The sequence below is a fragment of the Lepidochelys kempii genome, chromosome 5 (assembly GCF_965140265.1).
Source record: "Lepidochelys kempii isolate rLepKem1 chromosome 5, rLepKem1.hap2, whole genome shotgun sequence".
Taxonomy (NCBI): Eukaryota; Metazoa; Chordata; order Testudines; family Cheloniidae; genus Lepidochelys; species Lepidochelys kempii.
Genome location: NC_133260.1, coordinates 42,347,085 through 42,371,934, shown reverse-complemented (window position 1 = coordinate 42,371,934; position 24,850 = coordinate 42,347,085). Strand labels below are relative to the sequence as shown.

The window sequence follows — 24,850 nt, the reverse complement described above, 5'->3', positions numbered from 1 at the left end:
GTTGTTCTTTACCAAGATGTCCCCTTCATTGCATGTACTCCCCGGTAAACTACATCCAGCTAACCACAGCGTGCTGAATGAATAAAGAGCCTTTTCTCCTCAATCCATTAATTTTTATTATGCTCCCAAAGACTGAGAGACAGCAAAGAAAAGTAAAATAACCTGGGCCAAAAGGGCTGATAACACGTGGGGGGAGAGACAAGGACAGCTTGCTTACAATTGCGTTGCAATAACAATCAAAGGTGTGGGAATGGGTGCCTTCTGATCCTTGTACCCTCCCCTGGAGTTCAGTGCAAGGGGAACCGGACTCTTCCCCCACCCCTCATTCTAGGACATCTGGGAGAGGAGGATATGGAACTTGGCAATGATGGCAGCAGATTTAGCATAGGCTGCAGTGGTTCTCTACTGTCCAGCTGCCTTTCTTGAACCTCAGCCAGACACATCAACATGTCTGTTTGCTCCCTCATAATCCGTACCATCTTGTCCTGCGTGTCACGCTCGTGTTCCCTGCATGCTCTCCTGTCCTTGTGGTCATTGTGCAGACAGTGCAATCCTCCATGCACTGAGCTCCGTCTTGTCATTCTCAGAGGCATGCGTTAACTCATTGAACATGTCCTCCCCAGTCTTCTTTTTCTGCCTTTTAATCTGGGAACATCTCTGTTCCAGTTTGGAGAATGCGCGTAGGCGCATGGACAAGGTTTCAGTTGCAAAGAATACAAAGCACTAGGGTAGCATTGACAGTGCATATGTTTGTTTCTGGGGCAAGGTTAAATCTTTTTATGAAAGAAACACCCCTCAGTGTACTTCCCTACAGGCCACAACGTGATCAGAACCGCTGGCTACTGCAAGAGTCAGTTTGCTGCTACAGCCATGGTGAGTGAGGCCATCAGGCATGGGCAAGAGGTCTTGTGCTGCAGCTTTTGTAGAGACATCCTTGGGATCAATGGTTCCAACCTCAGCACAGCCCCCTTTCCCATAGCAACCTGGATGGTACTTGAGGACAGGCACCAGCATAAAGCCCCACAAATAGTTTGTTACAAAAGCAGCACCGGGTTGGGGTGGAAGGGAGACAAACAGGAAGCATCGTGGTGGTCCCCCCTCCACCCCTTTTTAAAATGCTGGCTGCAATATGCGGTGATCCCTTCCAACCACAACCAGGTCATGCTCGGGAAAGCGTGGTTGTGTGACCCAGAATTCACCAAACAGGCGGATTACTTATTGAATTACTTCTGATTTAAGGGCTAGCATTTAAAACTTTCCACTTTCCCCCACGTAATCATATGCGATATTGCTCTCCTGAGGGTAACAGAGGCAGCAAGGGAGCAGATGCTGCAAGTGTCTGAGTACAGACGTGGTCTTTATGCTGCACTGCTGTGTGCCGCAATGATGCCAGAAGAGTTAATACTGGAGTGGCACAGGAAAGTGTCCTACCGTGGTGCATGAAATGAGGCAGCTCTTCCCAGAAACCTTCTGCAAAGAATTGAAGAGTAACTATATGAAAGCTTCCTAGAGATCTCTATGGAGGATTCCAGGGCCATCCCCATGTACATAAACAGTCTTTTTGGGAGAGCACCCTCTGCATAGCTGCAGTGGCCACTGATAACCACTATCCCAATTTTTTTATTCAGATTCAGCATTAACAATAATAGCATGTAACCTTTACAGTTTGATTGAAAATGTGTACTCACCAGAGGTGCCTTCCACGGCATCATGCTCTGCCAACAATTGGTCCTGTGTGGGGATGGACTCCAGAATTAAAAAAAAGTTCTTGGCTGTCGGGGAGAATGGATCCTCCACTTCCCTGCCATGCATTTGCCTCTTCCTCCTTCTCCTCTTCCTCTTCAACAATGTCCTCCTCATTGTTGCCCGAGGTTTCCCGGGGCTCCTGGGAAGTATCCACGAAGCGTTTTGGGTTAGTGGTGGAGTCGCTGCCAAGAATCGCATGCAGTTCCTCATAGAAGCGGCATGTCTATGGCTCAGAACCAGAGTAACTGTTCGCCTCCCTTGTCTTCTGGAATGCTTGCCAAAGCTCCTTTATTTTCACGCAGCACTGTGGTGTGTCCCTGGTGTAGCCCTTTCCCCCCAAGCTCTGTGCAATTTTGGCATAGATGTTAGCGTTTCTTCTGCTGGATCAGAGCTCTGCCTCCACAGACTCTTTTTCCCACACAGCAATAAGATCCACCACCTCCTATGTGCTCCTTGCTGGAGCGTGTTTGCGGCTGTGAGCATCCATGGTCAGCTGTGCTGACAAGCTCTCCACGCCAATTAAACAGGAAACAAAAATTCAAAAGTTCCTGGGGCTTTAACAGGGGCATGGCTGTTTCCTGTCTACCTGGCTGAAGTGCAGTGGAGTTGAAAGTGCTTTCCAGAGCAGTCACAGCGGAGCATTGTGGGACACCTTCTGGAGGCCAATTCATTCGAATTACACAGTGCAGTGTCTACGCTATCCCCATGTCAACGTATGGATGTCGACTTAAGCATTATGCCTCTCGCAGAGGTGGAGTACAGAAGTCAACTTCACAGGCCTTTTAGGTCGGTGGAAGGGTCTCGGTAGTGTAGACAGTAGACATACATTATTAACTCGACCTAATGCAGCATATGTCAACCTAACTTTGTAGCGTAGACCAGGCCTCAGTCTCGTTCCATCCTTCACCTCAACTCTGTTAGGCTGAAACAGTTCTGGCTTCATGTGTTGCTGAACCAGACTAGCATAATTCTCATCCTCTTGATTATTAGGGCATATATAACTATTACATTACTCTCTAGTGTGGTGATTATTGTGTATTTTTGTAGCAATTATTGTCCCTGAAGATTTTGTGGTGGCTATACTAAATGCTACCAAAAGGTGAAATATGTAGATGTTATGGGAATCCAGAGTTCAGGTCACCTCGTGTTCTGTAATACTATGGCACTTAGAAGTTTGTGGTTATTTCAGTTCTGAGGAAGAAAAAAATACCTTTTTGTAGGTGTTCACCTGTTGTTACCATCTCATTGTTTCATTAATAAAGTCTCCCAACAGAAGAGAAAGGAAAACATGAGGACAGATGACGTCAAGCAACTTTGAAAAATAGGAATTTTGTGTTAGAATACAATATATAGCTATAGTATGTAGCTGAGGCCTCGCCTGATGTGAGTAATTAACACAAGAAGGGAGGCCTTATTTCTTGGAGGATAGAATTAGGGAGATAAGCAGATCATTAAACTGAAAACAGACTCTCACAAATCTTGGGAGACAGGCCAGTCCTTGCCTACAGACAGCCCCGCAACCTGAAGCAAATACTCACCAACAACCACATACCACACAACAGAACCACTAGCCCAGGAACCTATCCTTGCAACAAAGCCCGTTGCCAACTGTGCCCACGTATCTATTCAGGGGACACCATCATTGGGCCTAATAACATCAGCCACACTATCAGAGGCTCGTTCACCTGCACATCCACCAATGTGATATATGCCATCATGTGCCAGCAATGCCCCTCTGCCATTTACATTGGTCAAACTGGACAGTCTCTACGTAAAAGAATAAATGGACACAAATCAGATGTCAAGAATTATAACATTCATAAACCAGTCGGAGAACACTTCAATCTCTCTGGTCACGCAATCTCCGACATGAAGGTCACTATCTTACAACAAAAAAACTTCAAATCCAGACTCCAGCGAGAAACTGCTGAATTGGAATTCATTTGCAAAGTGGATACTATTAATTTAGGCTTAAATAGAGACTGGGAGTGGCTAAGTCATTATGCAAGGTAGCCTATTTGCCCTTGCTTTTTCCTACCCCTCCCCCTCCCCCGACGTTCTGGTTAAACTTGGATTTAAACTTGGAGAGTGGTCAGTTTGGATGAGCTATTGCCAGCAGGAGAGTGAGTTTATGTGTGTGTTCCGGGGGGGGGGGGGGGGGGGAGAGTGAGAGAGCCTGGATCTGTGCTGGAAATGACCCACCTTGCTTACCATGCACATTGTAGGGAGAGTGGTCACTTTGGATGGGCTATTACCAGCAGGAGAGTGAGTTTGTGTGTGTATGGGGGGGGGGGGGTGAGAGAACCTGGATTTTTGCTGGAAATGGCCCACCTTGATTATCATGCACATTGTAGGGAGAGTGGTCACTTTTGATAAGCTATTACCAGCAGGAGAGTGAGTTTGTGTGTGTGGTTTTTGGAGGGGGGTGAGGGAGTGAGAGAACCTGGATTTGTGCTGGAAATGACCCACCTTGATTATCATACACATTGTGAAGAGAGTGGTCACTTTGGATGGGCTATTACCAGCAGGAGAGTGAGTTTGTGTGTGTGTGGCCGGGGGGGGGGGGGGTGCGGAGGGTGAGAAAACCTGGATTTGTGCTGGAAATGGCCCAACTTGATGATCACTTTAGATAAGCTATTACCAGCAGGACAGTGGGGTGGGAGGGGGTATTGTTTCATGGTCTCTGTGTGTATATAATGTCTACTGCAGTTTCCACGGTATGCATCCGATGAAGTGAGCTGTAGCTCACGCTCAAATAAATTGGTTAGTCTCTAAGGTGCCACAAGTACTCCTTTTCTTTTTGCAAAGACAGACTAACACGGCTGTTACTCTGAAACCTGAAAACAGAATGTTTGTGCTAAATAAGATAAATTAAAAGATCATGCTAAAAAGAGAATATTTTAGCCAGCTAAGAGGGAGAACACACATTGTTAGGAAATGGTTCCCTGGACATGATAAGTTTGAAATGTAGAGATGAGGTTGAATGTGGACAATGTATGGTTAAAGCATGCTGCACACATGTGATGCAGTGTATAGTAAATGCAATGTAATGTCTACATTGGTATAAAGGAAGAGATTTTCTGCATAACTTGGGAAGTGTGGTATCCTCTTGAGTCTAATCAGCTCAGTGTAGCTTTGCAATATGCCAGATAAAGATACCTGCGTGGTGAAATCTGTAGTTGAACTGAGTTTTTTGGATCCCAGAGAACTGGATGAAGTCTTCTCCCGGAACTGACAAAGTGTTCTGAATAAGCCAAAGGAAAAGGTCTATGAGGGAACCTCAACATATTAGTGCTTTGTTTGTTTTAAAATTCTAGTTCACTAATAGATCTAATTGCTTTTAATGAACATTTGTACACAGCCCAGAATTTCTATTAAGTGTTAATAACTGAAGGGTTAAGAAAAATCATACTGTTTTCCCTGTTTTGCTGTGGATATGATTCTCTATCCTCTTCTAATTATTTCATTTCCATACGATGACAATTATTTTCTGCTTGTTCATAGGCTGAGAAATTGGCAAAACATATGTTGTCATACCAACATGATCTGGCTCCAACAATCACCAGTAATATAGTGTGTTCTACAGATGCCAAAGAAGAACTCTTGGATGAATGTGAGGAGATATGGAGGCAGATGGAAGAGGTATGCATATCATTACTAATAGACTAAGTTTATTGTATGTCCTCTTCAAAGGCATGTATTCTACACAGAGAAGACTCTGGGAGAAAATAATACAAAATACAGGCCAAAAATGAAAGTGTAAATGGCACTGAGGGATCCATTATAATGTGAATTTTTGTTTGCAGTATTGATATGTCTATTTTAGATTAACAAAATGGAATATAGTGAAAGTTTAAAAACAAATAAAAATATTAACTATTATTATTTGTATTGAATTAGTGCTTAGTGGGCCCAGTTGAGATTGGGACTCCATTGTGCTAGAGGCTGTGCTACACATTGTACAAATACTAAGTAGATGAGAGATAGACAGAGGGTGGCAGAGGTTCACAGAGCGGTGACATTAATTGCCAAAGATCAGTGGCAACACCAGGAATAGAATTCAGGTTTTCTGACTTCCAATCCAATGCCTTAACCATTAAACTCTGCTGCCTATCCACATTTTTATTGTTACTTTATTAAAAAAAAAAAAAAAAAGGCAGAATCCCTGTCTGATTTTTAATGGTTTTGAGGAATCACTATACATTCTGCAAGATGCTAAGACACCCATTCTTATTGAATTGGATGTGAAAGGAACAGTTATGTTCTAAATTATGGTACTTTGATTCTGAATGGCTTAACAGGATTTTATGTAGTATTCATACACAACAGTATATTCTTTTGAGTACTGTGTACTGGTAATAAGACAAATAAAACTATAATGTAACTAATTCACATGAATAATCTGTGCTGTCAGTTTTAGTTCAAGAACTACTTGCAGTATTTTCTTCAGTCATTTTTGCTCAGTTATTGACATTTTTGAAACAGGAAGCACCTCTTTAAAAAGTCAAAATTAAAAATGGTTTAAATACTTGTGACTTACATTTAACATTAACATATTTATTTTATTGTTTGTAAATATTTGAGGCTGTACATAAAGAATTAATGTCTAATCATAAGTGTATTCTAGGACTTCCTTTTTTTTGTAAGATTCTTTACTATGTGCATAAGTTGGCATGGTGCATTACTTGGGATTAAACAAGCTGCAGAGGATAATGTCTCTTGCTTTATCAAGTACTCTTCCTAACTATTGACAGAAATATCAAAAATGTTTATCCAGGATGATGTGATCTCTTGCCACCAATTTTTCAAACCGGAGGAGAATCCAAAAATTTTATCAGTTTAGATTACACAGCACCAAAGATGTTCAGTGTAATGATTTCCCAACCTCTTTAGCACAATAAAGGAAATGCTTGCACACAGTTTTTGATGGAAGTTGGTAGCTGCAGAGACCGCTTTTTTTCTCCTTTTTTTAGACATAACATCACTAATGCATGTATATGCTGTATCAGGTAATTCTAGAGAGCTAATGATTGGCACATTACCTGCTCAGATTGTGTAGTTTATCATCTAACATTCCATTTATTTTATAATCATTTGCACCCTTTATTGCATAGCAAAATATAATATGTTTTATTATTTATTTCCAAAACGTTAAGGATGAAGTTTCGAAACCACCGCTTGAGTCATGCAGTGTTTGGGAGAAAATATGCAGTTCTCAGGGGAAACTGACATACAGTTTAATAGTGAAAGATGCTGTAGGCCCATTACTAACGTCTTGGAATATTATGCACTTGTTTTTCCCTTACTGGAGTCCACCTGTGAAGACAATAGGAAACTTTGTCTAAGGGCCCATGCGTCCGCCAACATTGGGCATTCCCCTCAACTATAGAAACTAAAATGACTAAATGAGCATATGAGACCTGAAAAAGAGCTCTGCGTGGCTTGAAAGCTTGTCTCTTTCACCAATAGAAGTTGGTCCAATAAAAGATATTCTCACCCACCTTGTCTCTCTAAATGAGGATATTGTCAATCACAAAGGCAAAAATCTCTCATAATTTGCATGTGTATAAACCTCTTTCTCCCTCCCAACCTAGTTTAAAAAAAATCTCCAAGTTACCAAGCAAGAGTCATATGCTGCTTTCCTATGCAGTATTTCAATCCCAAACTATCTGTAAACTTGTTTCTTGTAAATCAAATATACCATGAACAGCTCTTTCACCCCAGATTAGAATCTGCACATTTGTTTGCATTGTGAGTTACATCTATATCCTCCAAATTTAGGAGATAAGGACTTTGTTGGTTTTCATTGTAAATAATTGTTGCACTCTAACAGTAATAGAAATTGTGTGTCACAAGGAAGACGAAAAGTTAAAAAATATAAACCAGGGTATAACTGGTATATTAAAAGAAAATGCTTAGAAGGGGGGAGCCCAATTGATAATAGGGGCAAATAGTGAAATACAATCCGTGAAATGAATCCAATTTTAAAAGATTCCCATAAGAAAGGGATTAAAGAAATGTGTTTGTACACCAACACCATCTACTGGATACCAAGGGAAGCAGCAGAGAAACTAAGCTGAAATCTGAGCACTCATTTGGCACATGTCCAATAGGAATCAGAAGATGGACCCCTCCAACAGCCCTGAAATTAGGATATATAAAACTGAAGTTACCGTGTGCTCAAGAGAGTTTATTGAACCCAACACAAGCAGCTGCAGAATCCTAAATGCAACTGACACCTGAACCAGCTGGGTGGAAAAGACTCTTTCCCCCATTCCAGGGTTAAGAGGATAAAAAGAAGTGCTGAGATTTCATTTAAAAGATTCTATTTTCCCTTATGGTCTTTAATATAAATGCCTGTAGGTTATCTTGCTGAGCCTTCACTCTCTAGCGAGAGCTCAAGTAACCATATTTTAGATTTTAACTGCTTTATAAGTCCATGCAAATTGGTCTAAAACGGGTTCTCAAACTGGAGGTTGTGACTTACATCAGGGGTCATGAGCTGTCCGCCTCCATCCCAAACCCTGCTTCACCTCCAGCATTTATAATAGAGTTAAATATAAAAAAAGTATTCTTAATTTATATGGGGGGTGGTGTTGCACTCAGAAGCTTGTTATGTGAAAGGGGGTCACCAGGACAAAAGTTTGAGAACCACTGGCCTAAAAGATATAGAAAAGAATTTTTAATCAGTTGCTTTTAATATTCTAAACTTGTCCCGTGTGAACCAGTCCTGTCAAAGTGTAGTAACCATATTCTTAAAAGGGGTCTTAAAGACAAGTGCATTCTTGGAAGTATGATAAATGTGTGAGGAACTGAGAATTTATGACCATAAGTGAATGGAATAAGAATCTTGGTAATTTGCATTGCCTATATTTTACTGTTGATTGTATGTCAGTGTGGTACTGGGTGAATTAATAAATTGTTGGTTGGTTAAAAATAAGTAAGTGCCCTGATTTGAGAGATACTGTTCAAGTTAAAAGTTGACCTGAAAAAACCCAGAGTTAAAACTAGTAAGCTAGCTTTCTCTATACTCAATAAAAGGAGTACTTGTGGCACCTTAGAGACTAACAAATTGATTTGAGCATAAGCTTTCGTGAGCTACAGCTCACTTCCCAGCTATTGTCTCTCCTTCCAAGTGGCCAACCCTCTTTTTCTAGTGCCTCCGCTTCCACTTCTTCAGTTAGTGAAGGCCCAGCCCTATCGCTTTATTGTCGGAATGCTGTTGAAATATTCTGTCATTGTCTTCTCAGGCATGGCCTCCGGCAACATGTGGGAGCCACGTTAATACTTCTAACTATAAAACAACAATATTATTTTGGAGGAATTTTAAATCATTATTTGGCTGGCCTAAAAAGGGAAGGAATGATAAGTAATCACTGTTTTTTTTCTCTTTCTACTAAGTGTCAGAGCAAGCTAATGCTGCTAGGAATAGAAACACTTCCAGAATCAGATGCTCAGGTAAGTCCATCTTTTCTGTACTGAGTGGACAATTTTTAGTTTTCTATCAGACAAATACCAATGATCTTGCTTTTTTAGGAAATAGGCTAACATTCTTCACTTACCCTGTACAAAGTAGTCTCCTTTATCCTTATTGACTCAGTTAATAATGTGTGAACATTTTACTCTCCGAGTATGCTCATATGCAGCAATTGCAGGAAAGTTGCATTTAAATTTACCAAATTGATTATGGGCAAAGCTAGCCAACCAACTTGACTGACTATTTAATGTTGTCCCTAGCAAAATATGGGGATAGGCAGGTCTTTCTAACAGCCGTTTGTGCGTGTTGATTTCTAAGGAATGGGAGAAGGCTTTAATGGACCTGTTCGTTGGGGAAGGTTTGTCTTGTGCTGAGTTGTTTTTTTTGTGGGTAGGTGGGCAGGAGGAGGGGACGACGACCTGAGAGATTATGTATAGAAGTATTTTATTGTCTGCTCTGTTTACTTGGGAAGTACTGTTTACTTGGGAACTCTGCTCCACAGCTGCTCCCTGTTCATGGCTGTTTTAAGGAAGCAGAAATAGTTGAGTAATGCTAATTACATTGTAATGCTGCCACAAACTAGGAAACTGGACATCAAAGGAGCAAGTTTGAGCATGTGGGAATGGACTCCTTGGTCCTTATAGTGTTTGGGAGGGTAGGATAAGCTCTGACCATTCATAAGGTGGATGTTGAGTCCTAATCTGTTATATGTTTTTATAAACTTTATTCATGCACCCAGAGCTCTGGAAGGGAGTAGTTTTATAAATGGTAAAATACCAGGGGAGCTAATCCTGGGCCGAGTGGAGAACAAGTATTTGACAAAATAACACTTCTGTTTTACAATTCTCCATGTGTAAGTTACTTAAGGATGCAATAACACAAAGTAGATGTATAAAATACAGTCAGACTGTTCCATTTGTTAATCAAAATTAAATATGCTACAAAAATTATTTCTGGACAAATAGAATCTGTATTTCTTGAATAAAACCCATATTAATTAAAATTTGTTTTTACCTTCATATATCAACCTCTTAATAGAAATAAAATAATAGTTTACCACACAGTTCATATATTTATATAAAATAGAGTCAGGAAATGTAGCTCATGAAACAAATGTATAAAATATGTTTTCCCACCGTAGAAGTCGGGGGAGGGGGGGAATCTCTCCAGTATAAATAAAAATTAATTGTGGGGATAAAAACAAAACTCTGGTCTTGAGTTTAGGAAGTGTGAAGAAGTTTCTACAATATCCATGCAATTATTTTTTCTTTCTGTCATCAACTCAAGAAAACACTTTCTTCTTTCAATGTAGAGATGTGCGTGGTATTTGAGCTTGCAGGGTAAGACAATGAGCAAATGGGACTACAAGGATAGCACTTCTTGACATGCTGAAGATGTAGTCGTCTTGGTGGTTGCACATTTCTTTTTCCTTCTCATCCCCTCCAGGCATAGGGGCTAGTCCTGCTAACACCTTTGCTTTATCTCCTATCCACATGTGACAGATGAGAAGGAAGACTGTGCATGTATGTTGGTCTGCTTTCAGTGGTTAATGGAACCAGAAAGGTTCCAGAGACCTCTGAGAGAATTTGTTCCCCCAACAGACAATTTCTTTATGGTTTTTGTAGGCCTTTATAATATTCTTTTCCCCTCTACCGTTGATGAGAAGACCCCCTAGACACCTTTGTTCACAGATGATATGCAACAAATGAGGCAAGAGGAAAACTGGTTAGAGTGCAGAATTCTTGCACAGGGGCCGCTTGATTGTAGCATCAACTACTATATTTTTTAACTCCTGTACAGAAGTCAAAGAAAAAATTGTTTTCCTTCACTATAGTATCTGCAAAATCTCAGGCAGCCAATTTGTTCCATGTTGTAGATGGGCTAGATAATCTGGACTCAGCTGGTCTGAGCCACTCTGTTGTGAGGAAATTTCTTCTTATTTTCAGACAAAATTGATCATATTAGGGGTGTGCTATCTGTTACTGTGCTGGCAGACCATAAGAATGGCCAGACTGGGTCAGACCAATGGTCCATCTAGCCAAGTATCCTGTCTTCCAACAGTGGCGAATGCCAGGTGCTTCAGAGGGAATGAACAGAACAGGTAATCATCGAGTGATCCATCCCCAGTCATCCATTTCCAGCTTCTGGCAGTCAGAGGCTAGGGACACTCAGAGCATGGGTTTGCATCCCTGACCAGCTTGGCTAATAGCCATCCATGGACTTATATTCTGTGAATTTATCTATTTCTTTTTTGAACCCCATTATAGTTTTGGCCTTCAAAACATCCCCTGACAATGAGTTCCACAGGTTGACGTGCTTTGTGTGAAGAAGTACTTCCTTTTGTTTGTTTTAAACCTGTTACCTATTGATTTCATTCGGTGACCCCTGGTTCTTGTGTCATATAAAGAAGTAAATATCACTTCCTTATTCAGTCTGTAGACCTCAATCGTATCCCCCTTTAGTTGTTTCTTTTCCAATTTGAAAAGTCCCAGTTTTTCAAATCTCATACAGAAGCTGTTCCATACCCATAATTAAGGCTTTGTTTTAGTCACAGGTATTTTAGTAATAGTCATGGACAGGTCACGGGCAGTAAGCAAAAATTCACATCCTGTGACCTGTCCATGACTTGTACTATATACCCCTGACTAAATCCTGGGTGCTGCGAGTTCTGGAGGTGGGGAGGAAGGCTGGTAGGCTCCCTACCTGGCTCCTCACGGCGCTCCCTGGAAGCAGCGACATGTCCCTCCCTCCCTTAGCTCCTTGCTCTGTGCACTGCAACCACCCCAAGTGCCGGTTCCGCAGCTCCCATTGGCTGGGAACGGCAGCCAGTGGGAGCTGCAGGGGCGGTGCCTGCGGGCAGAGGCAGCATGCAGAGCTAGGAGCTGAGTTAGGGAGGGAGGTGTTGCTGCTTCCAGGGAGCCCCCCAAGGTAAGTGCCACCCAGAGCCCTCACCCCCTCCTGTGCCCCAAACCCCAGCCCTGGGCCCCCTCCCACACCCAATCTCCTGCTGCTGCTGGGGGCGGTGGCCTGACTGCCCCAGCAGCAGCTGGTGTGGCTGGTCCAGGAGCTGCCTGAGCTGCTCAGGCTCAGGCCCAGGCCCCTAGGCCAGCCACATCGGCCGCTGCAGAAGTCATGGAGGTCCTGGAAAGTCACAGAATCTGTGACAAATTTGCAGCCTTACCCAAAATCTTCCCCCCCACCCCCCTTCTCTGTACCTTCTCCAGTTCTAATGTATCTTTTGAGGTGGGGTGACCAGAACTGCACGTAGTATTCAAGATGTGGGCATACCATGGATTTGTATAGTGGCATTATGATATTTTCTGTTTTATTATCTATCCCTTTCCTAATGGTTCCTAACATTGTTAGCTTTTTTGACTGCCACTGCACATTGAATGGATGTTTTCAGAGAGCCAGCCACAATGACTCCAAGATCTCTTTCTTGAGTGGTAATAGCTAAATTAGATCCCATAATTTTGTATGTATCGGTGGGATTGTGTTTTCCAATGTTCATTATTTTGCGTTTATCAACATTGAATTCCACCTGACATTTTGTTGCCTAGTCACCTAGTTTTATGAGATCCCTTTGTAACTTTTCGCAGTCTGCTTTAGACTTAACTATCTTGAATAATTTTGTATTGTCTGCAAATTTTGCTACCTCACAATTTACTCTGTTTTCCAGATCATTTATGAATATGTTGAACAGTACTGGTCCCAGTACAGAATGTTGCGGGACACCACTATTTATCTCTCTCACTTCTAAAAACTGGCTATTTATTCCTATCCTTTGTTTTCTGTCTTTGAACCAGTTACTGATCCACGAGAAAACCTTCCCTTTTATCCCATGACTGCTTACTTTGCTGAAGAGCCTTTGGTGAGGGATCTTGTCAAAAGCTTTCTGAAAGTCCAAGTACACTATATTCACTGGATCACCCTTGTCCATATGTGTGTTGACCCTCTCACAAAGAATTCTAATAGATTGGTGAGGCATGATTTCTCTTTACAAAAAACAGGTTCAATCTTCCCCAACAAATTGTGTTCGTCTATGTGTCTGATAATTCTGTTTTGTACTATAGTTTCAACCAAATTCCCTCGTATTGAAGTTAGGCTTACCAGCCTGTGATTGCCAGGATCGTCTTTGGAAACGTTAAAAAAAAAAATTGATGTCACATTGGCTGCTCTTCAGGCATCTGGTATAGAAGCTTATTTAAATGATAGCTTACTTACCACAGTTACAAGAAATCCGGTGGCACCGTAAAGACTAACAGATTTATTTGGGCATAAGCTTTTGTGGGTAAAAAACCCACATCTGAAGAAGTGGGTTTTTTACCCACAAAAGTTTATGCCCAAATAAATCTGTTAGTCTTTAAGGTGCCTTCTGCAATTTTATATTTGAAAAACAAAAATCTTGAGGAGACAGAAGGCCTAATCTTTGCTAGAATTTCAGTTAGTGGGGTGTCCACTGAGGTACCAGAAATGTTGAGAGAGGGTAGACTGCCTTTTGTTTTAGATAGCTTTAGTATAGCCTCTGCTCAAGAAGTCATAAGTTGATATTAATATGGCCAATTATTGCCAGTATCCCATCTTCCCTTAGAGTAAGTATATGGATATGGTTATAGTGAGAGAAATCTCACAGTATCCAGATGCCTTTGGTCTCTGACTCTTGTCAGTCTGTGTATAAACCTGGCTTTGGCATAGTGAATGCATTGACTGGATTGGTTGATGGATGGAAATCAGGTATCCATGCTGGTATTTTTAGATCTGTCATTTGATGCCATTGATCATGAGTTGATGTTGATGGGGTGCCTTCCAGCTGCTTGTTCTTTCGTCTAGGAGAAATCACAGTGGGTAGTTGTGGGTGATTGCTCCTCTTCCTAAAGGGCTCTTGAGTGATGGATACTATCCTGGCACCCTTCCTGTTTCAACGTGTATATAGAATTTAAAAGGATTACAAAGCAGGCTCAGGGTATTTGTGTTCTCAGTACACTAATGACACCCAACAGTATGTGTCTATCTCATCCAACTTGGCAATGATGTGGTTTAGTATCTCAGCCAACAAGCAGTTGAGATTGGAACATAGATCAGAGTGAAACTCTACCCGTACAAGACTGATGTGATGATGGTGGAGGTAATGGAACTAGAGAGTGTTTCCATCATTGGCCGTCAGAGTTTGCAACTTTGGGGGGTGATGTTAGCCTTTCAGCTGCTTTAGATGATCATATTATAGCAGTAACCTGTCTACTTTTTATCATCTGCAGCTGGCAAAATGGTCGTGAACTTTTCTTTCAGATGCCAACTTTGCCACTGTTGTCAATGCCTTTGTCACTTCAAGATTAGATTATTGTAATGTGCTCTATTTGGGACTTCACTTTTATTAAGCAGGGCACATGATAACCGTGCTTTGGGATCTGCCTGGCTTCCTGTTGCTCATGATCTGTAAAGATTTTAATGGCCTGGAACCTGCCTGCCTGAGAGAGTGCCTCTTCTCCTGCAACGTACTGCCCCAACTGCAGTCACTGGAGGCACTCAAATTATAATCCTCTACTTATAAAAGAAAGGGTGTTGCCAGCAGGGCATTCTCTATGAGGGCCCTGCGACTTGGGAACATGCTCCCCATCCAAAATAGATTTTATGACCACATAGGCGCACTGAAAAAGCCAATTGTCTGATAGGGCTTGAGGGGAAGAATAAGGGTGGGTGTTCCTTAGTATGATTTGGGTAAGGGGCTTTTCTGGAATTTTTCTTTTTTAGTGTCTGTTGCTGAAGTAAATTATCTCTGATTATTTTAAGACTACTGGCTGGCAGCGTTTATTTGTATATTAGTACTGTAAGTACTCAGATTTTTATATGTGCATTCTTCATGTCAAATATAAATAAAGACCTGATAAAGGAATTGGCTGATTCTGTGATCAGAGACAGTGCTACAGTATTGCAGAAGAATGGGCATTGCCTATCCTATGAAAGTAACTTTCTAGGCAAGATATTTGTATGACAGCTATATTTACTATTCCCCCCCCTCTTCGGTTAAAACTACTATAATGGGTTCTCTCAAGCTGTGAAAAGCTGACCTTAATTTGTCAGTTCCTGATATTTTTATTATGTGAACTTGGCTGATGATTCATAGTGCGTCTTAATCTTGAATTTTTTTAGTTGCGCGAAAGCCAAATTGAGTCTCCCCTACCTTTTATGGAATGCATGATCATTACAGTAGCTTTTGTACTTAAATGTATACTTCATTTATTACTAAATTACTTTTTTTAAAAAAATGCAAAAGCCTGTACCTTTCTTACTGTATTTAAATGCTCTGGAAATAGAGGAAAGTATTACTGTTTCATGTCTCCTGCAACTGGGAATGGCAAACATTTTGATAAATGGAAGCAAAGATTGTTTAGCTCCTGAAATGGTATTTTGTATTTTCCAGCTGCAGTTTCTCAGTGTATCTCAACAGCAGCAGTACACTAGGGGGCTGATTTGCCCTTTCTTCAGCAGCTGAACACTACTATAAGAAAGCTCTGTTAAGTTAGAGGAGTAGTCCTGTAGTGGGGCAGCTGCTCCACTCCTGGAGAACAGGTTAAAACAGCCAAACTAGGCTGATTGGAGTTGCAGTCCACAGCTGAGGCCAGCTCAATTGGGGCCCAGCTGGCCCTGATAGCAGGGCTGTGGGCCAGAAGCTGGAGGAGTCTCGCTCTAGCCCGGGAGTGGGAAGGGCTAGCTGCCTGAGAGTGAGGTACCTGAAGTGGAGTAGTGCTGGAGAATAGGGCAAGGGAGCTGGGGAACTCCAGCCTGGTAAACCCCCAGGCTGCAGGCCTTGGTGAAGGTCTACACGGGTACTGGGGTTTCAGAGGTGCAGCCGGGGTTAGGCAGAGGGAGCTGGTCCAACCTCCTTGCCAATGATGAGTGGCCATTACAAACTGCAGTCTGCCCCAGTGAGTGGGGGCTACCTGATGACTGGCAGTAGCCACTGAGGCAAGGTGGGTTTAGAGGATTGGGGGTTCCCCTGGGAGGGGAGACTCAGAGTGATGGGGTACTGCTGGGGCAGAACCCTCAGATAAAGGGCATCGGGGTCTAGGAGGGACATAGGGCCAGCGGCAGGCGAGACACCAGCCTGCAGAGGGTGCTCCATATGTTGGAGAGCTAATTCCCTGGATGACCAGCAGGAGGCGCTGCACCGGTGAGTCATCGCTTTGCTACAAGTCCTTTTTACAGAGATACAAATATATAGGCCCTCACACATAAAGTGAAGACTTAAAAATTTGGATTTTGAATTGCTATAAGATAAGAGGTAGTATACTTAAATGTTTTAAAAGTTGTCATGGATGCTACTAACTTGTGTTCTGTGACCTGCATTGGCTGCCTGTTAGTTTCTAGATTGATTTTTAAGTTGTTGGTTTTGATTTAGAAAAGACTGGAACCTACCTGTCAAAAGAAGCCACCTATCTCTCTCTCCATGACATTACTGCCACAGTTGTGGTCAGCAGAGGCACTGACTTTTCCTCAGTGATCTGGAAGTAAATCTGAAATCACTGCTGATAAAACTTGCAGATGACATGGTTGTTGGAGTGGTAAATAATAATGATGAGCACAAGGGAGTCATACAGAACAATCTGTATCCCTTGGTAAGCTAGGCCCATTCAGACAAAATGCAAAGCTTGACAGCTAGGAACAAGGCCATACCTACAGAACGGGGTAGGAGACTGTATCCTGGAAAATAGTGACACTGAAAAGGATTTAGGGGTCAGGATGGACAAGCAGTTCAACATGAGATCCCAGTGTGGTGGTGATGCAAAAAGAGCTAATCCGAGCCTTGGATGTATAAGCAGTGGTGTAGAAGTGAGGAGGTGATTTTACCTCTGTATATGGCCTTGGTGAAACTGGTGATAGAGTACTGTATACAGTTCTGGTGTCCAGATTTTAAAAGGAATGTTGACAAATTGGAGAGGGTGCACAGAATAGCCACAAAAATTATTCAAGGCTATGGAAAGTGCTTTACAATGAGAGGTTTAAAGAGCTTAATCTGGTTAGTTTATCAAACAGAAGTTTGAGAGGTGACTTAATTATAGTATACAAGTACATCATAGGAAGAAAATATCAGGTGCTCGGAGTATTTTAATCTAGAGTGGCTGGAAGCTGAAGCCAGACAAATTCAAATTTTAACAGTGAGAGTGATAAACCATAGGAACCAACTACCAAAGGAAATGGTGAATTCTCCATCTTCTGTTGTAATCAAATCAAGACAGGATGTCTTTCCGGAAGACATGCTTTAGCCAGCCACAAGTTATGCTTTAATCAAACACAAGTTATTAGATTCAATACAGGGTAACTGAGTAAAATCTATAGTCTGTGATACACAGGTCCAATTAGATCAGCGTTTCTCAAATGCAACCACTGTGGCTTTTCTTGCGGCTACAGCCTCCTGGGCTCTGTTTGGGTGAGGCTGGGGGTGGGGCAGCAGCAAAGCACCATCTCCTCTCCTGGGGCTGCCTGCCGGGTTTGGTCCCTACCCCCCTCCATAAACACTGTAGGAGCAAGCAACCAGTGTGAGTTCCCCACCTTTCCAGGAGCAGTATGTCCCGGGCTTCAGGCTTCCGCCCTAGGGTGGTGGGAAGCAGGCTCTCTCCCCCAGCTGCAGGGCTTTGGGCTCCATCCCTGGACTCACCCCCCGCCATCACCTTGACCCCCGGTGCTTCCTCCAGACCCCCCATTGGCCCTGACCCCCCTGTCTCCTTACCCGCCTCCTCATCCAGGGCTTAATTTGTCCAATATACCAATATCACTTAACCAATATACAAATATCACTTTTCACAGTAGCAGACTTACTAACTAGCAATCTAAAGAAAATAACACGCAAAGCACCTTATTTTTGTTTCTAATCTGTTTAGGTCCAGTAAAGAAGAGAGACAACTGTACTTTATTTTTATGATTGAGTCTGCCAAAAAAAAACAACCCTACATAAATAAATTACAATGATCTGGACATGTATATGTGCACAGTTATTTGTTTTTCCCAAAGTTAATTAAGTATTTTAGGAAAAATTCTCAGAGCTGCAACCAGCAAGATTTGGTGGCCGCACTCTGAGGCCACCAAAAAATATGTTGAGAGAACCCCTGTATTAGAAGATCTAATGGTCCTTTCTGACCTTAAACTTTATCAGTCATAGTAGGCAGTTGGCAGAGTGTTCTCCACTGGGATCCTGGGCTTTTCCTGTCCAGGTCGTAACAACCCAAATTTGTCACTTTTCAGGGCATGCTGGAAGGTCTGCCTTTTCTTCCTAGTTCATGAGGAAATGGAAGATAGCTACAGCTGGGCGTGGGGCTCTGGAGATTGTGTGTGGGGTTGATTGATTTCAGTTATACTTATGTTGTCACTCTTACTTGAGCTGATCTGGTGGACTTGACAGGTCTCTTTGTTTTAGTGTATTTTTTAAAAAATATTGTCAAGGGCACTCAGAGCACTGGATTGGGTGATCTTTTACTTTAGTCTGTATAAATCTAAATAATTAACTTCTAAGTAGTTGTTGTACATTATCAAAGCAAATAGACTGCAAGCAATAGTGATTCTAAAAACTAGTAAAATATGCTCCATTGTACCTTCCAGATTCTTCCTCATGGAATACTAAATCATTTTTTACCGTGTTGTGTCTCATCGTACTCAAATACTATTCAGCACATTTCAAGAGTTAGCTTTTAAATACTCTTTTTTTCTTCTTCTTCTTGTTTTACAGCTTTCCTTGTTAATGATGCGAGTGAAGGCTTTAACAGCAGAGTATAATCAGTGGCAGAAACGAAGTCCTGAGAGTAAGGATTTTTATTAATATTTTTATAGACTTTGTTTAAAACCAAAGTTTATATGATTATCTTGGATTTACAACATCTCGTTTATCCAAGTATCTGAGTGTGCATATGTAGAATATTTATATTGCATGCATCATCACACCTAGGTATCTTGCAGAAATTAAAATGAACTACAGTACTGCCTACAATAGTGTCCTTCCACTTTTGTCTCTGTGCTTTCTTCCTTGTAGCACCGACATCTGAGTTGGCACCTGTTGAAATGATTGAGGCAGTTCACAACTTAGAGCTACTGTTTCTCTCTCTCTCTTAAGGCTATGTCTACACTACGACTTATGTCAGCAAAATTTGTGTGTCTCAGGACTGTGGAAAAAACACTTCTGAGTGACATAAATTTCACTGGCATAAGTGGTCATTGCACAGGGCAATGTCAGCAGGAGAGCTTTCTCCCGTCAACATAGAGCAGCTACATGAGATATCTTAACAGCGATGCAGCTGCATCAGTACAGCTGTATCGTTGTAAGCTCTCTAGTGTAAACATAGCCTAACACACTCCCTTTCATTAGAATGGGATTTGTTGGTGTTCAGCACTCCTAAAACTCAGGCCACCAAAGATGTGAATAATATTCCAGGAGGTTAACAATAAGCCTCTATACAATTTCTGAAGAGCCTCCAACAAGAATTCTGACCTTTAGAATTTAGAAATTACAGGAGCGTTCTGGCAGAAAACTCCTGTTGCTGTTGAGGGTTTATAGGTAACCAATACCCTAAAATGCATCCAACGTTGGATTCAGAAGCAGTGCAAAACATTTATGACATGTGTGGTGTGTTCATGTTGGTCTGCTCCAGTCAAGAAATGGACTGTCATAGTGTCTACTAGCTGAAATTTTCAAGATAACTTTGAGGGTAACCCAATTACAGTACATTATGATATCCTTTTTGGATTTAGAGTTCAGACACCAGGCCAAAAAAAGGTAGAGGTACTTTGGGCCATTACAGCCTTTTGGGAATCCAAGAGCAGTTACTGATCCAGTAATTCCGTAACATTTGCAGATCCCCTGAGATAAAGGGTATGCATCCTTCCTGTGTTCTTAGGAGTCATTATCAGACAAAATATGCATAGCCCTATTAATTCTTCAGGATGCCGTCTTCTGCCCACCAGCTTTGGCCTTAATTGCGTTGTAGTTAACTTGCTTTTTACCCAAGACCCTAATTTGGCCAGGCACTGGAAAAGCAACATCCAACAGAATCTATTTGACAGGAAGACACAAAACTGAATATCCTCTGATGGTACTATAGCGCAAAATGTCATCATCTTCTCCACAATGGAAGATTGGATCTGGATAGAACAGATTAATTCTTAATCGGCAACGGTCCTTTTTCCATACAAACTTATTTTAGAATTTGTCTACATGAAGAAATTTAGCAGCATGATTATACTGGTATAGCTCTCCGCGTGCACTCTCTTATATCGGAATAAGAGGGCCTTTTTTAGTTTAGCTTATGTTGCTTCCAGAGTGATTGGATCACAATGCAAACTGCATATCATGGCTTTCAACAGTTTATAACTCAGCAATAGCTGAACAGATTGTCATAGGAACAGCAATAGGCTCCTCTCCTCTGCTAAATTTCAGGTACCTATGGTGTACCTTGGAAGTGTTAGTTCTTCAAAGGAAGAATGAAAAGAAATTATAATGGAAAGTATTAGGCAACCTTAATTTAGGTGTTACTGCTGCTCCCTAGTTAATATCAACAGAATTAATTTTAAATAGAATGTTTGTTTGTTTTTTTTAAACTTTCCACAAGATATCAGAGCTTTGATTTTGTATTATTGTGCTGGGTACGAGTCCTAGTTATGGACCAAGACCTCATTGTGCTATGCACTGTACAAACACAGAACAAAAATACAGTCTCTACCCCAAAGAGTTTACAATCTAAATATAAGACAAAACAACAGATGGATACAGACAGATGCAGGAGTACAAGAAATCAATGAGACTACATTGGTGGTAGGCAGTGGTCACGATATACCAGAACCGAACCATCTCTTCCTAAACTCACTACTTTTTTTTCTCCTTATATATAGGGTGATAAGAATTTCCATAATGGAAAAGCATCAGTAGTTTGTGTGGTCTGGGAACCTGTCTCAAGCGGTGGTCAGTTCCAAATGCTTCAGATGAAGGGGTAGACCAAATTAGACCATTGTACCAAATTGTGCAATACTATCCTATGGGGAATATTTCTTGTTGGCCACTGCTGCTGATCATCCTTGTAACATAAGGATTACAAGCACTTTTAATTTTTATTCTAGCTAAGATAACTGCTGATGTTTTTGTTACTATAAATATTTAATCATTTTTAAAACTTTAAGCTATTTGTGTTACAAAAATAGATTCTTGTGGCATTAAATATTTTTAGCATTATATTTGAGTATTGGCTCATAATGTTCTAATTTATTTGCACATGGTTAGATTTCTTATTACATATGTTAATTTTATAGTACAGAAATTTTGTGTGTATAATGTATAAATAACTTTGAGAGACAAGGTGGGTGAGGTAATATTACTTCACCCACCTTGTCTCTTTAATATCCTGGGACCAACACAGCTACAACTATATTCCATACAACATATAAATAACTTACCTTTTTGCAGTCGAGGCTTTCCCTTGTTACTTATAATTCTCTTTTGAGCCAATTCGTTGAAGCATGGGAGATGGGGGTTGACTTTGAGATGTCATAAGATTATGGCCATTATATGAAAATAAAGAACTACCATGCTTTCATTTTTCTGTGTCCATCTGGAACTTTCTCATCGTACCTATCCCTCACTGTGTGAGAGAGAGCGAGAAGATGCTTCATTAATAGAAAATGCTGTCTGAATGTTGCTAAATATGGGATAGGAATATTAGTCAAGTTGCCACAACTCAATATTAGAGCCTGAATATCAGGCTTTCTTGAACCCTGCTGTATATTTTTAGCAATAACCAGTACAGTTGCTATAATTGAGAGTCTGTCAGCATTTCCATTATAAACCTTGCTTTTGGGGGTTATAACTCGGCAGTTACAAATTTCATTGGGCACAATCTTGGCACGCAGGCTTGAATCCACAATGCAAATTTTTATTTTTGCAAGACTCTTTAGTCTCTTGTTCTTTCTGGGTTTCTGATACTCTATATATAGCTCTAGAGATGCTTAATCAGCTAAATTATAACTTTTTAACAAGCAGTTGGCACTTAAAATAGATTTGAATTTTTTTCTTTTCAAAATAAGAATTAACCACATTTTAAAGTTTTTATAAAAAATATGTGGTCTATGTATAGTACCTTTTTTGTGTGCATAGTATCAATATTGTGCCAGATTCCTATCACTTGAATCGGAGTTTCCATACAAAGGCTTGCATAGTAATGATTCCTTGCATTGCTAACATCTGGTAGTATTTTGCATTGCAACCATGCTACACATTGGCGTGCTATTCCATTTGCAATCTCTAGCCTTGATTTTTTTTGTACATTTTGTACGTAGGAATAAAACCACACACCAGGAAAAGGCTCCAACCAGTAGAAGATGCATCAGCATATATGCCTAATGACTAAAATTGCCTTTAGCACATCACCCCAGTGCTCCATGGTATGCACTGGCTCACCATTGAATACAGACCAATTCAAAGTCTCAATCCTGATATTCAGAGTCCTTCATAGAATTGGCCTTAGCTACTAAAGAGATTCCCTCTCCTTCTACAACCACGACCTCCATAAGTCATAACACAGGAGACAGAATTTACTGCATGTGGACTATTGAATTCTCTTCTGCAGGAGATTGTTACTTTTATTTTTAAAAAGAAAAGGAGTACTTGTGGCACCTTAGAGACTAATTTATTTGAGCATGAGCTTTCGTGAGCTACAGCTCACTTCATCGGATGCATACCGTGGAAACTGCAGCAGACTTTATATACACCCAGAGAATATGAAACAATACCTCCTCCCACCCCACTGTCCTGCTGTGGGGTGGGAGGAGGTATTGTTTCATATTCTCTGTGTATATATAAAGTCTGCTGCAGTTTCCACGGTATGCATCCGATGAAGTGAGCTGTAGCTCACGAAAGCTCATGCTCAAATAAATTAGTCTCTAAGGTGCCACAAGTACTCCTTTTCTTTTTGCGAATACAGACTAACACGGCTGTTACTCTGAAACCTGTTTTATTTTTAAATACTTGGTGGGCACTCAGATATTACAATTAAAGGAGCCATATAAGTACTTAGGTAGAAATGCTTAAAGTTGAAGGAAGTGGTAGGAAACAAGTGATTTGAATGGACTGAAGTGGATAATTCAATATAGAAAGAAGAAAAGGAGTACTTGTGGCACCTTAGAAACTAACAAATTTATTTGAGCATAAGCTTTCGTGAGCTACAGCTCACTTAAAGGATTTCAGATCATCACAAACTGTAGAAAATTGGTTTCTTTGAATTCTTCATGTCAAATATCATGGACTGGAAGTTGGCCTATTGAAAGGGAAGAGCAGAACTCTTACTAAATGGATTCTGCATTTGAGACATTTTCAAGTCATTGTCATCACGAAATATAGCCATGATGATGATTAAAGTCACTGTACAGGGCCTCCAGTAGCTCTTCAACATCAGCTTAGTTCAGGGATGCTCTACTCATCTTTTGTGTATATATATGATTTTACTTCTTTCTCACATGCTCCTAATTCTTTATTTGACTTTTTTTTTTTAATCACACTTTAATTGAACACACTTTGGGTGCAGAAATCTTCCTTGTTTCAGTATCAGGTCATACTCTGATCGCTGCTGAAATCACTACTTCACAGTTTGTTCAATATTCATAGAAGTTTAACCAAACTTTTATTTAAAAATCTTTTAAAATAGATTTATTTTTGCAAATTTATCAAGCCCACCCTATATTTTGGAAGACATCTAATGCTTCTATATGGGGAGCTATAATTTCTTTCCCTTTTAGTAAAAAGAAATCTTTATCACAGGAATTTCTTATGTTAGGATGAGATATTATGGATCTTGATGTCCAAATTTTGACATACAAATATGCTTCTGGTGATATAACGATTTGAAGCTGCTATAGTAACTTTTATTTCTCTCATAACATAAAAAGTTACAAATGCACGCTTTAGTTTCTCAAAATCCATGCTTTTATTCACATATAAGCAAAGCAGGGAGGATGATCGCATACCTAATCAACTCTTCAAATCTCCTGAAGGGGATTGATTACAAGATCTATCAAACAACCTGGAAGCTCTGAAATAATGAAATCTGAGATGATCTCTTGCATTTGCACCTTTTTAAAAAGAATCTCTCTTTCTGTGACAATCTGCTTTCTCCATAATTTAATTCATTTTTTAAAAACGATGTCCAATTACCTTTTCTTTCTATTGAACAAACTGGATTTTTTGAGTGAAGGGTGACTTTGTTAGTGTAAACATAACCTAACACACGAAGTTCAGAAGGTTTTGGAAATAAGTATTATAAATGACTTCAGAATATGTTAATTAAACCCTTGTGGAAGATTTTTTTTTTTTTAAACAAAGGGGGGGGGTCTTCTCATGTTCTTCTAATTACCTCAGTTTCTCTTATTCTTAAAAAAGACTTAAACCCTGAGAAAGGTGTCTTGTGTCAAACAATCTTCTTTTACATAACTTGGATTTAAAATGTTTTGCAAAAACTTGGGCTTGTAGGCTGGAGGAAGTTCTGTCATACCTATTGATCAGACAAGTTTTATTAAAATTGGAATTCAGTTTGTGATATTTGTGGAGTAATGTGTGCAGTTTGGACCATGGGGGAAATTGATATTAAAACAATATTTTCCTCA

At 40.6% G+C, this 24,850-nt stretch overlaps 1 protein-coding gene across 4 annotated transcripts in view; it reads left to right on the top strand.

The window, feature by feature from the left end:
• The window catches only part of CENPK (centromere protein K), a 51,856-nt gene that overhangs the window by 8,968 nt on the left and 18,038 nt on the right, over window positions 1–24,850 (top strand). For all 4 annotated transcript variants that reach the window (XM_073344077.1, XM_073344078.1, XM_073344079.1 and 1 more), the window contains 3 exons: window positions 5,251–5,388; window positions 9,148–9,204; window positions 18,942–19,014. In XM_073344077.1, coding sequence (XP_073200178.1) covers window positions 5,251–5,388; window positions 9,148–9,204; window positions 18,942–19,014 — 268 coding nt within the window. The remainder of the gene's footprint in view (window positions 1–5,250; window positions 5,389–9,147; window positions 9,205–18,941; window positions 19,015–24,850) is intronic.